The sequence below is a fragment of the Serinus canaria genome, chromosome 3 (genome assembly GCF_022539315.1).
Source record: "Serinus canaria isolate serCan28SL12 chromosome 3, serCan2020, whole genome shotgun sequence".
Classification (NCBI taxonomy): domain Eukaryota; kingdom Metazoa; phylum Chordata; class Aves; order Passeriformes; family Fringillidae; genus Serinus; species Serinus canaria.
The window spans coordinates 6,750,114-6,770,498 of record NC_066316.1 but is presented as its reverse complement, the minus strand read 5'-3'; the positions used below and the strand labels follow the sequence as shown (position 1 = coordinate 6,770,498).

At 39.6% G+C, this 20,385-nt stretch overlaps 1 protein-coding gene across 5 annotated transcripts in view; it reads right to left on the bottom strand.

Annotated features, from left to right (window-relative positions):
- MACROD2 (mono-ADP ribosylhydrolase 2) overlaps positions 1–20,385 on the bottom strand; it is an 847,517-nt gene that overhangs the window by 257,766 nt on the left and 569,366 nt on the right. For all 5 annotated transcript variants that reach the window (XM_050973226.1, XM_050973227.1, XM_018918142.3 and 2 more), the window contains exon 7: positions 18,076–18,106. In XM_050973226.1, coding sequence (XP_050829183.1) covers positions 18,076–18,106 — 31 coding nt within the window. The remainder of the gene's footprint in view (positions 1–18,075; positions 18,107–20,385) is intronic.

Genomic DNA, 20,385 nt, shown 5'->3' with positions numbered 1-20,385 from the left:
CTTGTATTGCAGGGGTTCCATGCTGCTGTCTCCTTATCACAAGAGTTTCACACCTTCTTGGTGTTTCTCATGGGCAGCTCCCCAGAGCACCGACTCTTCCTTTCTCACAAAGGAGCCAACTGACCCCAGCTCCCTTCTCACCCACCCCACTCTTTTATAGCACCCTTCTTCTCACTGCTTACAGCTGTGCCTGTTAAAGTCAGGCCTGTTCCCAATCTTGGATAATTGCCCCAGCTGCAGCTCCTTAGGGGTGAGATTACTTCCTGCACTATCTTTATTTTCTCATAGCCTATCCCCCTACAGGAGCTCTCAGTACTTTGTCTCCAATGGGCAGCACAGCATGGCAGGAGTTACCAGAGCTAGGAGAAACCCGTGTATGTAATGGACATGTGCCACCACAGCAAAAGGAAGGAAAATGGCAGCACAGAAACTCTGAGAAACTTTAGAGGAATGAAACATACACAGGCAACAGTGAAAAAGGTACAGAATCACATAAAGAACACAGACAGCACTGCCAGCCCAGCTCTAGCCCTTAAATCACTTCCACCATGTTCACTTGCTCTAGCAGATGCAACACAAAGACCACGCTGGATTATCTAAAACCAACAGAGCATCTGGGCAAGGCCATCCATGTACAAGAACAAACAGAGCTATCCCACATTATTTCTACTGAAGCACTGTTCTTATCTGCTCTCCAAGGGAAATCAAAGATTTCCTAAGAGCACATAATCAGCTGAAACAATATAAACTTACTCCTTGTGAAAGAAAAAAAAAAAGAAATAAAGATGTTCTTTTATCTTTTTTTCCCAAAAGACATATGAGGAAGAAAGTTATAGGGCAGGTTGGGTGAAAAAGCAGGACACTATGTCTGGCACATTTAATCTACTTAGTTTAGGCTTTTAAATAAATACAATATTGATTCTTGGTTTGTCTTTATTATTCACACTGTGGATTTTTTTCAGTTCTTGCCTCAGACTGCAGTAAACCACACTAAAGGGTCACACCAGCAGCCACTGTATTCAGGAAATCCACAACAACTCAAAACTGAAATATCTCCATCCAATCTGGGGTTCAAAAATGCCAGTACACTTGGGAGGAACAGAGAGGGGGGTGCATTCTGAATTTGATGCTTCATGGCTTGTTCTTCACTGTACAGAAAGGCAATTCATGCTACCTGAACACACACTACATGCTCGCTGATAAAAAAGTGCTTGTGCAGGTTGTTGGACTTAATGCAGCACTGCACTAACTCAACCATTTTATGCATTAATTTTTGAAGAGAAAGAATGCTTTTCCCCTTGCCCAGATGCTGCTTCATTTCTGTAGCAGTCATTTGCCTGGCAAGAGGTCAGCTCCACATATCCTTCTTTTTGGTCCTGCGAGGGTCACAATGTCCCTTATTTGATTTTATGCTCCTGTATCTATCAGCAAGCAGCAAATTTACACTATTTATTTTCATTTCAGGATGTATTGCAGCAACAACTTTTTCAACAAAAACTACATGGAATCCAGTAGCACCTCTTCAACCTTCCCCCCAGAGCTGCACTGAAAAACCTTTCTGCATGTTCTGAGATTACAGCACTGTACACAACAGATGAAAAGCGGTTAGAAGACAGTTAAAGTTTGGAATAATGGGAAAAGCTGGATTAAAGCAAGAGTAAGGAAAAATTGAAATTCAAAACTGATTTCAGCAAACCTGTCTGGTTGCGACAGTGCCTTGCACACTTCTGATGCTCTTAGCAAGATCTCAAATGCTAAAGGGTGTAAAAAACCATGAATGGGTACAATATGAAAATAACCTTATCTTTTGGAACACCCTCATCAGAACACTTTTGACTAACAATCCCCCCAAGAAGCAGTTGCTTTTTAAACCCAATATTAGTAGCTGATCAACAAAATAATCCAAACCTCATCAGATAATTCAGGGTTTTAAAAGATCACGGTATTAACTGCTAAACAAGTTTTTGTTACAAATACCATTTCTCCTAGCATCTCTGATTTGCATTTCACTCACAATTATGCTTTTATTGAGTCTTGCATTCTTCAATCAAAAAGGAAATTAAAGAACCAGCTAATAACACATGCAATCCCAGAAACTCAAATCCAATTTTGTCTTGATATGAACTTTAGGTCTTATTGAACTTGTTTTAAGTAGCATTTTCAAGATGTATACTGGTTAAGTTGCCAGTGTATTGTTGAGGTTTTTAAAATTTATTTAAAAATCATTATATGAGCAAACATGGGCTTCTTTAGGAAGGAATGGGATTTCCCAGTATTCAGAAACATCAAAATTTCTGGTCAGACCAACAGCAGTAAATCCAGCCTTAAAGTAAAATTATTTAATTATGTGAGGTGCCACTCTTCAGGGGGAAACACATAAAGCCCAAACACACATGTTTACCAAGTAATTTTGAACAATATTCAAATTGAGATGGGGGAAAAAGCAATGAGAGAGCAAATGGCAATTACTGCACTCAGAAGGAATGTCCAGATTTGAAACAAACAACCAATGCTATGGTTGGTCAGATCAAGCAGCAAAGGATTTGGAAGACTGAGAAATCTCTTTTGTCCAACGATGCAGCACAAATAAGAACCTGATCTGGACAATTTAAATGTAAATTTCTTACTAGCTGTCAGACAGGTGAGATTTAAAGACATCCACTTAAAAACCCAGGCGTCTCCAAACCTAGTCTTGAAGTGAAAATCGACCTCCCACCTCAATTTCCTTCTAAATGTGGCCATGTGGCTGCAAAGGGGTTGCTTTTACCAGCACTTTAATAAATTTGGGTTATGGTATGGTCAGCATGAGATGACCCACAGTACACCTGGGGAAAACCCTCTCAAGGCAGGTCCATGCCACAGTCAAACACAGGTAATCCTCTGGGAAACTCGGCATCCCAGGCAGGTTAGCAGGAGGGATATGGAAAAGCATTAAATGCTTTGCATGGAGAAACCTCATTGATTGTTAAACAGTGAGGCAAATGAGGGAAAATAAAAGATTTTTAATTGGGGAATACATAAAAAGAAGTTGTCAATTCAAAAGAGCTTGTTACATCACCATAAATAACGTTAGACTTAGAATCAAGCTTAGGAAACAGTTTAGTCAATGTGATTTCCATTAATTTTATCAAAGTGTCCTTACTACACAATACAATTACACCCAAGATAATTCACCTTATCATGACAGCTGCACATCTGCAGATTGTGAAAAATACCAGTGCAATATTGAGTTGGGTAGGGATTATTTCAGTGAATTATTGGTAGGCAGGCACTAGCCTCCACAGCTCAGTTTTCCTCACATCTCTGGGAACAGAAATCAGTTTAAAAAACCCCAAAACTGCACAAAGGATGGAAAGTTGTATGTATGTCTCAAAGCATAGGTGAAAATCTGGAAAGGGAATAACAGTACCTGGGAGTGAGGGGGAAAAAAATTAGAAACAGTTCTGCAAGCTCCTCTTGCAGGGAGTGGAAGAAGATTTGGGAGTGATGGTGTGATGTTGAGCCTGGGAAAGGCGGGGCTTAGGAAAGACTTTTGCATCTCACTAGGTAAATCTATTTTAAGTGACAATACATTAAATTAATTTTCCCCAAATTAGGGCTGTTTTGCCCATTATGGTACTTGGCAAGTCATCTCCCTGTCTTCATCTTGGTGCACACCTATTTCTTCATCTTGTCTTTCCCCCTGTCCTGCTGAAGAGGAAGAGAATTAAGCAAGTGGCTGGTGGGCATCTGTCAGCCACCATCAAGCCACCATACAACCACAGATTCCTCTGCCATAAGACATTTTACATGTTCTACTCTTTTTTCTTCACCAAAACACACAACTTGAAAGCCTGCAAAAAGAAGTCCCAATCACAGCAGTTACAGCAACTACTAGGAGACAGAAAAAGAATAACAGACTCAAAATTTGTGGTGTTCTGCCACTGAAAGTCTGAATATTATTATTTAAAATTATTACAAAAAGGAAAGGCACAGTTTCTATAAACCATTTAAGAAAAAATAAAAATAAATTATACTCCCACTGTAATGGGTACTAATTTAGCTATGTTGAAAACAGTGTATAACCAGCAGTCTTAACTTAAAAGTATTCTAGGAATACAGAAATAGAGGGGTGGGCATCCAAATAAAAGAGAAAAAAAAAATCTGAATTCTCTAAAATTCAGAAAGGTTAAGGAAGAAGGATTTGTATTCCTTAGAAAATAGGAGATTACAATTAAACCTTTGTGAAACAAAATAATTTGAAGAAACCAGAAGACTAATTGCTGCAGGTGATCTGAGTTCATGCAAACACCACAAGTCAAATTAAGACATCCCCTCCAGCAGGAATGTGGAAAAAAATCCTCTGAAGGGATTGAAAGAGCAGGAAGAAGGAAAAAATGTTAGCACCCAGACATACTTTTGCAAGCAGTTTAAAAACTGCTTAGAACACACTTGAAAGAGCTTGTGTGCAATTACAGAGTTAAGGGGGGAAACAATGAATGTGTGAGCTTCTGGGACATCTCTTGTGCTAAAATTTTACCATCAATTATTGTTTCTTAGGATTTCCCATCAGATTCCACATCTACCTTTCTACCACCAGAAACAAACAAACTACCACCAAAAAGAACTGATGCTTTGAAAGGATTAAGTACTTCTGAAAATCCAGTAAACAAATAAAGAAGTCCACAATCCAGCTGGAAGGAAGCAAGTTCAGAATGTGGAAAAACATTACCTTGTGAATGCAGCTCCGAGACCTGAAGGTGCAGCTGTCACACCCCTGCTCCCCCAGGAGTTACTGCACGCTCAGACCTGCTGGCTGAAACATTCCTGTGGCCATCCTTTGCTTTGGGCCAGATCAGGGATTGGGTTGGACTCAACAGCTTCACTGTAGGTGGTTCTTCACCCAGCACACTCTCTGGGGTTGAAATGGTTTGCCCAGGAGGTGGACTGACAGACCTGAGGTGGCCATGAGTGCCTGCTTGGGGCAGCTGTGGGCTGAGCATTCTCACAGCAGCTGGAACTGGAGTACAAATAGTGCTTAGGCAGGACTTCTGGGTGTTTGATGGGGGTGGTTTGGGCAGGGTTACATAAAACAAAGTGTCTTTTAAATAACTGCATCTGATGTGTGCTAATGTGATGATATTGTCTTAAGCATCACAGACAGATAATTCAGGATTGGACTGAAGCCCGTGATTATTTTCTAGCATTTACTGTGTGGATATTTAAATTTATCATTAAGGAAAAGAGAATTTCATCATCACTCCTGACATTTTTGGGCAAGAGAGCAGACTTACAATTTAGAGATCTGTAGACATTAATGTATTTAGTAGGCAGTGACAAAAACGAGCAATAAATACAGAGTAACCTAAATAGCACAGATCATACATTAAAAGTTACAAAATTAAGGCTACACGTGAAATTCAGACAGAACCATTTTGTTTAGTAAGTAAAAAATCAGTGAAATATGTTGACAGTAAGTCATAAAAACAAATAATAAAAATAAGTAGATTAAAAAAAACTGTGGAGGTAAGGGAAAATTTAAGACATCAAGAATGATGAAATGTGGAGCCAAGGCTGAAATTTATTCAGTACAAATATCAAGGTGACCTCTTCCTAGCAGAAAGCTTTGATACCATGAAACTTCAATAATTTGTGAAAATTGGTCTATCAAGCAGACATAACTTGTTATCAAATCCAATCTTTTAAAAGTAGATAATTTCTTGAAATCATATGCAACTTTAAATTAATATATTTTTATGAACTTTAAGCCTGTGTTTTATTGGCATTAGTGCTGATGGAGAAATGTTTCTATTTATTCCTGTTAAGAAAATGCTCAGCTTAGTTAAGGTCAGCATAAATGCCATGTAATCAACATGGAAAACTCAAAAGAAGGTCAACGACTAGGAAAGAGAGTCCTGAAAACATGGAACAAGTTAAGAAAGCATTTGGAAGATAATTCTTTACCCTCAAATTCCACTGCCAAGACACTACTGACTGCCCTTAGCAAGACCATTTGGAATATCCTGGCATTATTAAAGAAATCCAAGGCCAGAGTAGTTACATATTCCCACATCACTGCTGCACAACTTTGGGAAATATCCACTGAAAATATTGGTGGGGGGTTACACTCAAATTTGTCACTTGCACATTCTCTAACTCTTGGCCACCAAGTGGGGTAACCACAGTCACTGCTTTACTCACAGTCAATAAAACATTGACAACTACACCACACCACACAACTGAGACAGGTACAGGATTCCACGACACAAAATCCTCATCAGGGACGACATGGAAGCGTGGCCAATATGCATTCTCATCACCTGAATCATGGCAGCTTTGATTAAAAGGGAGCTTTGAATCTCACTTTTTTGGGGGGGAAGGGCCTACTACACATCAGTGATTCATTGTTTTACTGAAAACTAGTAAGTTGTAGCTTGTAATGTTGGTAGCAAAATACAACAGAAGGTTTCTAGGGCACTGACTGGCATGGCCAGCACGTAAATAGCATCACTTGTTTCTTCTCTATTGTTTCTAGTACTGTGAAAAAACTATCAGGTTTCCTTCCTTTGTCACTTTTTAAATTAGGCAAAAAGGGAAAAAAATATCATCTCTTAATCAAGCAGTGCCAGCTTAGCAGCAGAATTTTTCTTTACTCTCATTCCTAAAGACAGGAAAAAACCATCCTGAAAACCAAAACAAACAGAGAAGGCTACAACCAACCTGCAAATACAACTCAAAATGCCATTGGACATGTTCCTAATGGCACTAGAATAAAAAATAATGTTCTGGCCTCCTAACAGTCAGCTATAGAGTGTTTGCTGCTACAACAGAAAGAATAGTTAAAAACCTATCAGTGGCAGAACGTTTAGCACCTATTACAGACACGAGTGTAACTACCTAATGGCAATTAAGGGCATAAGAGAATGACTAATGCTCTGAATCCATAAAAGTGCATTGGTTTGGAAGCTATTATGATTGCACTGTCTGCAGCTCACAGCCTGCACTGGGCAATTTACAGTGATAAGCATTCTGCATAAGAGTGATACTCCATTCTTCCCACACTGCATAATGAGCTGGTACATGAAGCTGAGACTACACCCCACACACTGGTCACCACCTGAACAGTCCATTTACTCCCCTCCTAAGGATGCACCTGTTTTTCCTAATCCTAAATTCTACATATTCCTGTGCTGTATTTTTCTCATCAAAATGCTGAACACTTCATCTGGTGTCTTTTGTGGTTTGGAAATACGTTTCTGTTCATTGAAACTGAGAAACAAGAAAATGGATAAAGAACATCCAGTACTGGCTGGCTGGTAGCTAGAACAACGGGCTGACATTGATATCAGCTCTTATTTAGCTCAGGGGTTTGTGAAGCAGGCCTTCCCCATGCAGAAGTGGCATCAAATTATTCATATTGAATAGCACATTCCTCTATGAGTGACCTGGAAGTGCTACTCCACTGGACTAAGCAACCCAAAATTTGGTTTGTAAGAGAAACAAGTCACAATGTATGATGAACTACTATATTTTCTATATGGGATACTCCCTGAAAATGAAGGTTTAATGTTTGTATTCCAGAGAGAAATGAAACAGAAGGGGGCAAAAATTCCTCCACTGCCACAGCATCACATACAAGAAATTATTACCCTTTAAATTATACCATATTTCTGTTAAAGGGTTCTTTCAAACATCACAGAGAGAAGGGGGAGGGTGTGAGAATTATATTTTTCATTGTCCAAAACTAAATTGGAAAATGATAGATACAGATTATCATCTAGTAATTTATAGGAAAGCAAGTACTTTCATTCTCTTATATATAAGTACTATACTGAAAGGAATAAAAGAGATACACAAATCATTTACAAATCAGACTTTAAAGCAATGTTCTTTTCGAGGGGCTCGATACTCTTTCAAGAAAAAGTAAGATAAAGTTTTCCCTGCCTAAATAAAATATTTTAAAAAAGGCACAATACTTTGGACTAGATTTCTCCTCTGCAGAGCTCAATGCAGAAATTCAAAGTGACTAGGGTCAACTACAAAAAACCACATTTATTCCTCTTGATGCAATGGAATATTTCACAGCTAGTGCAAATCACCATGGCTTCTCTGAAACCAGTGTTCTCCAACATTAACTTAGCTCTGTTTCCATTTTAGTTACCAGATGGAAACCTAAAATCATAGCCAGAGAGAGAAAAAAAGTACATCAGTAAGTAAATAACATTGCTGTGAGTACTACTACGAGTAGGCCAGTTAAAGGAGTCCCATATTCCTCATGTCACTCTGGAAGCCACACAGCTGCTGCACAATTCCAAAAAACAGGTAAGAATGAAGAAAGTTAAGCAAATATCTACCAAAAGCTCCAAAGTTCTCTACACAGCTGTCAGAGTAAATAATTTTCTTTAGGCTGCCATGGTTTTCCTTTCCATCTGGAGCCAGCTTACCTCCCGTTCCCTGGGACAAAATCAGAGTCTGTGTGAATCTATAACCACTCAGACCTGCCAGGAATATTAACAGAACCATGGGATGGCTTGGGTTGGAAGGGACCCTCATCTAATCTAAACTGCAACCCCAAAATTTTGCTGTTTTTTGCAGTAGCCATAACACATCCTGCCAAACCCAGGGGTCGTTTTGGCTCCCATGGGATCAGACACAAAATCACTCCACAAACACAATTTAGGGCGTTCTCTCTTCAAGGCAGGAACTTGTAAGCCACTTTGACTTTTCCTCCTGAGGGCTCATCCAGGAGGTCTGTGTCCCCCATCAGTGATGGATGAGGGGTTGGGATGCTCTCAATAACCTTTATCACACCCGCCAAGCCCTCTGACTGAGAGGGAGCAGTTTGTTCATGGGCGGTGCTGGTGACAGGCACCACAACAAGTCCCCTCATTCAGTCAGATGGGTGAATTGAAGGATTGGTCTGTCATGCCAGCACAGGGCCTCATTTTTCTTCTGTGCTACGTGGGTCACCCCCTTCCCACAGCCTGTATTTGATCATGATTAATTTGTCAAGGCTGGCTATAGCATGGAAATGAAGGAATGGATTGCCAATTACGGTTATCTTCTCGCAGAACACCCCCTGAACCAGTCCTTTTCTGCAGGACTGACAGCTCAGAAATAAACCACAAGCAGCTCTGTTGAGCAGAACCATGACCCAAAGTGTGTTTTAAAGCAGAAGGTGACTTCCCCCTGCCCAAACCAGCTCTACAGTATAAATATGGGTGGCTTCTATCCTGACTGCCTGGCAGGTACACAAAAAGCCCACTCCCACTTGTTTGTGTGTACAGAATTTCTGACCTAACACTCATCAACAAGAAGGTGCACATTTGGTTTCTGAATAAACCTGAAGAGGAATTTAATATGTATACAATTACTGCCAAGTAAACAAACCTAGCAATGATTCTGCTCTGCACAGAAGCTCTGGAAAGGATTTGAACTTTCTCCCCAACCGTACTCACAGAAAGGTAAATTCTGACTCTTGCTGCATTTCCTCTGCAATAAACCTTTTGTGTTCTTACTAGCTTGAAAAAGTGTAATATTTCATCTATACAAGAAACTAACTAAAACTGAATAATCAGATTCTGATAGATTAATTAAACAGGAAACAATTCCACAACAACCTGATATTTCATGAATAATTATTAAAATGGAATTTGAGAAATAACACCACAGCCCTGGCAATGCATGCATGCAATTTGTTTAATTCATTGATACAAGTTACCTCAGTTGCATAAATTCAAAGTATGTGTATAAATCTAACTTTTTATGACCTTAGAAATTGCTAGTTAAAAAGAAAATCTCTTTTTATACAAAAAAGAAATAAAATTTAGAGGATTGTAATAGATGCTTCTTTCCATTGTTGTAATTCATGGTACTTTATTTTCTGGCACATCACACCTTGAGACAGAAGACAGGTGACCATTTTGCCAGCATGTGCAGCACACAATAGCTTTAAATACATTCCTAAGATAAAAAGGCACAACTAACTCTCTTCCAGGCCCTCCATTAACCCAGCTGCCAACACGATCTGCGGCGTGCAGAGCTGCAGAATACATCTTATAAACAGGATTCTGGCTCAGAAACAGGATTAGTCATTCACTACACAGAACCTTTCAGCTCTGCTATCCTGCCTCAGTGGCAGCTGCCCTTTCCAGTGATATATGGCAGCATCACAATTTAACAAAGATGCAGGAAAAAGGACAACACAGTGAATGACTCTCTGAGCCAGAGATGCCTTTAGCTTGACTTCCAGGTACTTTGATGAGACTCAGAGTAGCAGGTCTGTTCTGTTAATCTTTTCTTTCATTTCAGGAGAAAGGGATGTGCCCTTGCAGTACATTTTTACCTTTCACAAGCCACCTAAGAGTCTCCATTTCCTCACACATGCTTCTTCCAAACTTCTTGGAGTGACCAAAGTTAAGAACGAGAGAGGACTTTGGTAATGTAAATTTATAGATATGGTAAATTCATATATATGACTTTCTGTGTTTGTACTGGAGTAGTACTAAGGGTCTCCAACACTGACTAGGACCATTACAATAGATACTGCATAAATAAACATTAAGAGACAATGTCTGCTATGAAAAAGTAGGAATAATTAGTAAGAAAGAATAAAAAGTAGGACAAATAAGGCCCAGCATCACAATATTCTGTGGCCAGACCACAGATAGACCCTTTGCACTAAAAACTGAGGAATTAGTGGAAAAAAGAAGCTGTTTTCCTGAGGCATTTACTATCTAATGCAGTCACAGAAGTTCAAAAAGATAGCAAAGGTCAACACCTTTGTGGTAAAACTCTTTGATATATGTGACACCACAAATATTACTCCTACTCAAGTTTAGTGTGTCAGGGCTTTTAAAAGCTCTGCAAGGACACACAAAGACTTGCACAGCTTTCCTGTCCTCACAGAATGAGTTTCAAGCTGTGAGTGGGACTCAGCTGAGGACACTCAGAGTCACAGGATATCTCAGGCTGAAAGGGAACCCCAAGATTATTGAGCCAGACTCGGAGTACCTAAAATTAAATCATGGGAACTAAGGGCATCATGCTCATCAGGTTTCATGGCAGTTTCCTCCTGTTTATGTCTGTAAACTCCAGATAAAACAACTGCATGGTATTAAAAGGAATAGAAACCTTGCCATTGGTGAGCTTTTTCTGGCTGCCAAAGTATACAGAACGTGTGGTGTAACTAAGATTACATGCAAGACTAGTTAAGCCAGAGTGCACAGGTAAATGAAATCACTGCTAAGTGCTAAAAACGTGGGAAGGCATGAAAAAGATATTATTATAATGATATGTTTTCACACTCCATCTAATAATGGAGATGGTTAAAAGACACCCAGAACAACACGGTAGAATTCACTAATGGATTGGGCTCCAAGATGAGTTTTAGAGACATGCTCTTTCCTGGGGCAAGGGGCAAGATTACATCAAAGAAAAAATTTGGATAGCAATAATTGGGCCTTTTACCAAGAAATGTTTTATACTCCATGTATCATCTTAATGCAATGTCTCTAGGATGAGGTCCACGAAGCTTTGTTTTCTTATTTCAATTCATTTCTTAACAAATGAGCTTCAAAGAGCTTCAGCTTTTCCAGAGTGTAAAGGCACAGAACAAACACATCAGATTATCATGTTGACATCAGCCAAGAAAATTTAGAGAAGAGAATTAAGTGATTCTGTTGGTATACAACAATACAGAATTTTAACTTTCATCATGGTAACTGAGACATTCCTAGCTCTTTGAACAGAAAACCACAAATATTAGAGCAAATAATATATCTGACCAGCTGAAGCCCTGTTTACAATTTCTGCAATATGCTTCCTGGATACCAGAGAACTTTTCCAGCTTATTTATGCCTTACCTGACAAAATAATAATAACACAGAAAGTGAAAGGGAAAAAAAGGGAGAAGTGCCCAAAGCTCATCATGTTTTTGATGCCTTTGGGGATGTTCCAGGCTTTTCGTCAGCAGCCTGGAGATACCTACAGAGCTCCCTGCTGAAGCAATTTGAGCCATGCTAGAAGCTTCAAGATGGAAAACACTTTGAAATAAGAGCAAGAGAGTGAGCACACAATTGTTTCTTGCAGAGGAGAACCCAGGCAGTGAGGTTAAAGAGGGTGGGCAGCTGCAGGGTTGAAAGGAATGATAACATAATAATATATATCTAATATAAACATGGCTGAAATATAAATATCATTTTAAGAGGAAAAAGTAACTACATAGACTTTTATTTCTTCCTGAAGAGAACATGGAAAAGACTAAAAGAGATGCCATGAGGCAACTGACTATTTAGTCAACAGTCTCAGCTTTCAAAGGGAAATTTTAAGGACAGTCACTAAATGCCATTTTCATGAAGGACAGGATTTGTCCTCTAGTGTTCAGGGGAAATGCTGCAAATTGGACCAGTCAGCAAGACCTTCAGAATAGATAAAATTCTAGATAGTCAAACCACATTATCCATAAAAAGCTAATTTCCACTGAAAAAGAGAGCTTATTAAGTCTCTCGTCTGGAATCAAGCTAGAGCTTCTCCTTGCTAAATACATCACATGAATGTTAATTTTAGACTACTGAGAACTCATCAATTTACACTTCCCTGTAATAATTTTTTTAGCATTTAAATTATGGGAAGACACCAATTAGTATCATGGACACCACACTATCTGAAATAAGAACACTGTTAAATAATGCATGCAACAAATTTTTATACAAGTAGTAATTAGATTTCTAGGATTACTTGAATATTATAATAGCAATTTCATAGCTGTTACCATTACTTTTAATAATAATCTGTTTAACTGGTGAACAGACCCAAAAGAAGTGTCAAAGAATGAGTTCTCATATATCTTCATTTTTGCAAACATAGTACATTATGCCAATTAACAAAATGCAATTAACTCTCAATGAGTTACAAAAAAGGTCTTTTAAACAACACAGTGTCAAAAAGTTGATGTGGTCTAAGCTGAGGGATGAGGAGGTGCTGATCAAGTTTAAAAATCAGCTTAGTTATGAAAATCTTCTTAAAAGGAACTTTTCTTATGTGACCTACCAGATTGGGATTTTTTACCACAAAGAATTTTTATGATAATATCCATTTTCCTGGATAACCTCAACTGACATCACAATATCCAAATTCTGATGATCACATAAGCATCAAGCCTTTTTAATGGTGACAGGAACTCAAAGCACCAGACTGAAGATAAATACAAACCCACTTCATAGTTACTCATTACACACTGGTGTATAGTGGCTCTGGAAAATTTACAGCTAAATCCTTCCTTGGAAAGATGACAGTGCAGCCCTTATTAGAATTGCTCATTAAAGAAACATCTATTCCAGAAATGAAATGCCAACAGAAAAATGAGGGGGAAAAAAACCAAAAAAAACCAGATGAGAAAGATGGAAATAGATGGCCTCAACCTTTAACCCTGTGTCAGGAATTTATTCTGCCTTGGAAAACATTTGGTTTAGTCTTCTGACTCAGATTTTATGATGGCTTTTACAATCCTTCAGTCAAACACCTGTTGGTTAATCCCTTGCTATAATCTACCTGGGATCCCCTCATGGGGAGAAGAGCTGATGGAGATGCTCCCAGCCCTCTGGAGCAGGATGAAATCACTCCTTGGACTCTGAGCAGGACAGACTGGGGCTCAGGACAGAGGTGACACAAGCTGGCACAAGACCAAAGGATCTCTTCCCCAAATCTGAAGCAGACCAGAGGATCTGTGCTCCCTCCCTGCAGCCTCCCTTAAGAACAGATTATATTCTTCTATTTCCTATACCCACAGCCAATTTACTTTTTTTCTTTTCTGACTTCCCTTTAGCAATACATAGCAAAAAAAAAAAATAACCAAAAACCTGTGCAATGTTTTGTCATGACCAGGCCAAAAGCTACAAGTAAGCCTCAGTGGATTCTACAGCAGCAAGATTTACTCCAATGTAATAAGGATGTTTAAAATGGGGTGAAACTGGGCATTTCCACCAGCTAAATTAGCACAGACATTCTGCACTTTCGTGGCATTTGGTCTGTTTCTCTCTCTGTCTTTAAAATTAATGCAAGTATAAGCTCATGAGAAAACTGAGAGCTGCCTTTATATTTCCTCTCAGAAAGGATAGAGGACACAATTTTCATGAAATCAAGCTGAGGTACATCATACAGCTATAGTGATGTAGAGACAGAAATACACAATAATTGGAATTCAGAGTTTCATTCTTCTCCCTCCACTTTATTTCTTCTGTTTCCCCCTCTCCCTTAAGTTTAAAATAACATTTAAATACTAGTTTTTGTTGTCAAAGAGCACCTCATAAGTACCTCAGAACAAAGCCCAGCCCTGTATTACTGTAAAGTAACAGCAAGGAGGTAACACACAGGTGTGCACACACCATAGCATCTTCAATTCCTTCCATATGCAGCCTATCCCACAATTATCTCTCAAAATATTTGTGACAAACATGAAAAATCCTGTCTCCTTACATCCATCTGCAAAGCCTTGTTTTAATTTTGGGGCTTGGAAGGTTTGTAGAACCTTATCCAACATCCTTGTTCTCTTTGCAGGCTGCAAACACCACAATTTGTGGAGAGAGTCTCAATGAGGTGCTCTTCCAAAAAATCTACCGAAGAAAGTGGCATTTACCCCCCAGCCCCCTCTTCTGGAGGTACCCCAGACATAATAAGTCAGTAATTAAGGGAAAATTAGACATGCAAATGGTGATCCACTGGTACAACATGACAATCTGAAACACTACAGCCCAAAATAGCACTTTGTACCCTCTGAACTATAGATTTTTTCATCCCTTTTAATACAGTAAAAGTGCTTTAAAAAGGAAAAAGAGACAAAAATGTAAGAAAATCCCTAAAAATCAAACTGGTCTGGCTTATGTTTGTGTATTACTAAACAGCTGCTAAGGATGTGTGGAGCTTGATCCTCCAATACCTCCCTAATGCCATGGGAGGGGTGGAAATCCTCAGTCCTCCTCCCAAAACAGTTTCATTTGGGAAACTTCATGCTCTTGGTACAAATGAAAACATTTATTGCAATGGAAGAGAGTAACCCAGGGATCCATGGGGATACAAACCTTCACAACCTTTCCTTTCTTAGACTGATTAGCAGTTCTTAAGCTTATTAGAGGTGACAGGGATCTCTTAGGAAAATATATTAGGGATTTGGGATCTCATAGGGAATTTTTTTTCCTAGAGTGCCTTTGGGCAGATTCTTAGTTGTTTTTTAATCCTTACAAATATTTAGCATTGGTGGCTGCTTATGTCATTTTTCAAAGATAGAATCCCACTTCTAAATCAAAGATCCTTTGTGAGTGGATTTGTTGCCAGCACTCTTTAAAGAGGAGCACATGAAAATCCAAGTTTTGCCTGCAGCAGCCAAATGGCCTTCTCAGGGCTGTAACTTGCTCAGGCTGAAACATCCACATGGGTGGAGATGGAACATCAGGAAAGTGTCTGGAGAGGAGGGCAGACTTCTCCTCTATTCAACCCTCTTCCCATGGAAAGCCATCTGCCCTTTGCCAAGACCTCAGGAAAAGCCTTGCTTGCTTGTTTCTTCCCAGCTTCCTTTTTGTGGGAGTAAAGGAGTGCTCTGCAGGGATGAAAACAGGAATGGACTGCTCCCCACAGAAGTGTGAGCACTCTGTCCTAAGGATGAGAGGGCAGGTGAGCAATCTACACATCTGCAGGAGTCTGGAGCAGAACTCAGTCCAGATTCTCAAGCTGGATACACTCAGCCAACCTCCAGCAAATGTCTGCACTTCAATTTGTAGGAGAAATTGCATCCTCAGCCTGGGGTTTCTGAAGGGAAATTGTTTGTTTGTATGGGTCCAAGATGAGGAAACAGCAAGTGTGTTCCTTCTGTACTGCCTCAATGGACAGTCCAGCACTAGGTGCACAGCACAGGTACCCTCATCAGCTTGGCCACCAGGAATGAGGCTGATCCACTTTTCCATCTAGACACTGCCTTTATCTAAGGGAATATGCATGGATAAAGTGGAAAACCCCCAAAAACCCAAAAATATGAAAGCATAGTTTAGTGGGGCTTGTTTGTACTTGACATTGCAAACACGTCACAGTGCAATTCTAGCAATGCAACTGCTGTCAAGCATTCTTGAAAATACTGACACCTGAAGCCAGATGCAGGACTGCCTGTTTAATTATTACTCTCAGGCAGTGCATCTGAAAGTCTGGAAAGGAGGGAAGTACTTCTTTAACTGAGGAATAAAAAGCATTTCTTAAAAGTGTAAGCAGTGCTATCAAGTAGAGGCTGTATTCCCTCCCCAAAAAAGAACCCCAAAAGCAGCATCAGAAAACCAGAGCATTTTAGCACAAACACATTTTAATTTATTTCCAGCAGTGAAAACAGAAAACAATTACAGCAAAAGCATCTGCTGCAGTGGATAATGTTTCAGTAATGCCCCAGCTAACTTTGAGAAAAGCATTGAAAACTTCACATAAACTCACTATTCCTATGAGAGATCCTTTCCAACTTTCTCTGCTGGCTTCAGGGAACCATATTTCTCACCTGCTGAGACTCTTCTGTTAACTAGGCCAATTCTAAAATAAAATGAACTATCATTCTTTGTACCTCCCACTTATTGGTAATTTCCATATACTTACATCATATCTTGCTTGATTTTCTAAAATAGATGTATCAAACACAAACAAATGTAAACAAAATGAAGTATATCAAACAAAAATATTTCTATATAAAAGATCAAGATTTAGGCCAATGAATCAAGGACTAAAATGCAAATCTTTCCTCCAAGTTCAAAAGGGGGACGAAAACTGAGAGCTGAGGCAAAGCTTTATCTGAAAGCAGATTTCTGTTCAGCCAGTCCTAGTGCTCATGGAAATGACATCTGCATGTTCTTCTGCAGCAACAGAAATGCAGTTCAAGTAGAATGGAATACAGCACCCAAAGTGAACTAGATTTTACCTTCTGAAGCCAATTTCAGACCTACAATCATCAAAAAAATTTAATAAGAGGTCCTTAAAATAGAAAGAACGAGCCTAAATATTTCTGCCTTCATTTCTCCCCTCCTGAATCTGAATTATCTAATTAGTCAAAGCTCAAATTATCTTATCTAACAATTACTATATGTTACGACTTATGTCATATTTCATTGTTACATGATAATGGCTTTTAAAAAAAATTATTGCTGTTTAGCATAAAATCATTGAATAGATTGGGTTGGAAGGGATTAAAGATCATCTGGTACCAATCCCCCTTGGGACACCTTCCACTGGACCAAGTTGGCCTTCAACAGTTCAAGACATGGAGCATCTTCATGTTTCTTTCAAACATCCTTATTTTTAAAACTTCAAATTGTATAAGTAACCAAACCTACAATCATTTATTGGACATAAATGAAAAAAAATCAGCATAGGTTATTGTTTAAGGAAAAAAAAATTCCCTTTGTAGTTTGCATGTTTTCTCAAATTTCTCTTTTTTTTTTTCTAAATATTGAACTACTTGTTTTTTCCCTCCTTCAGATATCACACTCACTTCTTTCACAATGCCAACCAAAAGCCAGTTAACTGCTAGTGATGGATTACCTTATGATTACAACAAAGCAAGAGACTTACAATAACCATTTCCTTCCAGTCCCTTCAGGCCATGTAAATTTGCATGTAAATTAATAAACTAAAACAGTGCAAGCAAAACTCAAGGGAACTAAGATAATTTCCTGTAACTCCAGCAAGCTGGCTTGGCTTTTTTTATTTGTTTTGGCCAGTTTTGGACATCATGGCATCTTTCTTTCTTTCCCTCTGGATGGAAAATTTTGCCAGACCCCTATTTTTCCCTTGTTGAAATAACAGCAGCGTGTTTAAGAGTTTCTGCAGAAGGGAAATCACAATTTCAGGTCTTGGCTCACAGGCTCTAAGAGTTATGCACAACAGTATCCCACTTCCCAGCACACCAGCATCCAGTCACAGCCAAAGGCTTTGGGGCTCTGTTGTTTAACACAGCATAAATATATTGGTGAGATAAAATGACTAATGAGACATCTGATAGGAAATATCACTGTTTGAAATACCAATAACAGGGAAAAATGAGTAAGAATAAGTGACATCAAAGGTGTGTCTTACCATAAATTCCGGTTGAAATACAGGGAAAGGCCTGTAAAACATATGAAAGGAAAAAAGATCAATGGGATTTCTGTTTACCATACTTTTTATCAAAACCAAGAGTGTTTTTAAATTCCTGTTTTTCAACACCCAGAGATTATATGTTACAGCATTCATGGATACAGCAGTCAAATCACAGGCATTCTCATGTCATTACATGAAACATATTCCATATGTTTTCCTTGCTGCCACATTAATAAAACTGCATCCTTTTTCACATCTTGAGCTACAAGCAACATTTGAACACAGACTCATTCCTAAAACTGCCTTTTGAGCTAAAATTTGATGCTATGAGCTAAAAATGAACACCATAAGCTACTACAGTAGCAAAAAACAGAGTCACATCATCTGGGTAGAGTTAGACAATGTTTCTTCATCAGTAAAATGAACTTGGCCAGCTTAGAGTATGTTGTGCCTCTTTGCCATGCCCTCATTCACTATAATCTCCTTTTTTGACTCAGTTCTTGACCTCAGGTCTTTTGGATGTGGTTCATGGTGTGACCCAACACAGCTGTCCTGCTACAAGCCAGAGGTTTGCAAACTGGGACAGGAGGAGGAACTGGAAGATGCTGGTGAAAAGAAAAGAGGACATTTTTGGGGCAGCTTGGACACCAAAGAATACACATCACACAACTAGAAATATTACAGACACCGTGCCAGGAAGAACAATGATTTACATTCCTGCTAGCTGCATGTGTTGTCTTGAGATTTGCATTTCTATGAGCCAGAGTCAGTTTTCCCCCAGGAAACAACAAAGCTGAGGTTTCAGGAGAGAGGCAATTTTCTTGGTGTTCAGCTGATACGTGATATGGCCTTTGCCTCCCACCTCTGGACTGACAGCAGGCACAGCTCAAAGGTATGAGAGCACCTGGGACCAAATTCTCAAATATCCACCCTAAGGCTCCCTCCAGATCCCCCAGCAATGAGTCATCATACAAAAGAAAGAAATTCTTCTTTACTTAATCACACAGGAAAACATTATTCAAAGCTAATGCTTGCTTTATATTTAACCAGGGAATTAATTAGGGAATGGTGATTAAGAAAGGAGAGGTCTAATGGAAAGAATACATCCTCCCCTCCCCTCTGAAAACACTTAACTAAAATAAAGTGGAGGAGAATTATAGTCTCATTCCTTCTCATAGCCACTACAACTTACATCCTGAAAAGTACTTAGCTTTGTAGTTTGTACCCAATAAATCACAAGAATCAGCTCTTAAAAGAAATAAAGAATAGAGTAGAAAAAGGAAAAAACAACCACCACGTGGTTACAGAGATCAGGCTGAAGTGGCAACAGATACTTCAACAATCAGAGAGAAGCATAGAGGACGATTTTGTTCAGTTTAGAAAAAGATCTCAAAATTCACCACTGTTGCAGTTTCCACATGTTAAGAGATAATTGCTCCAAACAAGTGTTTTGTTTTCTATTCTTGGCAGAATTTGAATAACAGCATGGGACTTAGACACTCACTTGCCTAAGGAGAAACAGAGCATTCATGACTCCTTCTCTTAGTGGGCCCACAACCAGGTAAGGGGAAAGAGTCCTGCAGCACCTCCAGAACTCCATCAATCCCGTGGCTCCTTGGACAACACCCCACACAGTGCCTATGGCACACAGCTCCACTGCTAACTTCAGATCCCCACATGTGTGACAAAGCCACCCACCCACCTGGGGGACCTCGGGCTGGAGGGGCTCTGCAGCCCTCTGGCAGCAAAGAGCAGCAGCTCCCCCCAGGTCACTGCAGGTCCCTCCCTGCTGCAAAGCAAAGGGCTGACAGGGCTCTGGGCAAGAGCACAGATCCTTAAGGTTCTAAAAGACCTCTAAGATCACGGGGCCCAGCCCTTAAATGAACCTCCTTACAGCTGTGACAGGGACCTTGAAGGGTCTACAGGACTGGCAGGCTCAGCACACACTGCCAACATCTGGCGCCACAGCTGGGTGTTTGTGTTGGGGCACTAGACCCAAGCACCTGAGAGGAGCCAGCTTCATCTCATCTTTGCTCAGAGAGAGAAGAGGAGAACTGCATTTCCAGCTCTGCATGGCAGCCACTTGTCAAACTTGTTCATCTCCATGCACAGAGCAACGTGCTCTGGGGCTGCTCAGCAAGCTCTGGCTGGCAATTTGTGTGTTCTGTGTGTTTCTGAACACTTCAAAAATTCTTGTCTGGGCACAATCATTGCCTTGCTTTCAGTTTCTGTCATGCAGCTGAAACAGATCTGGAATGGAGTTACAAGAGTGTACCAAATCCCATCAAGTCTCTTTGGAATATGGGT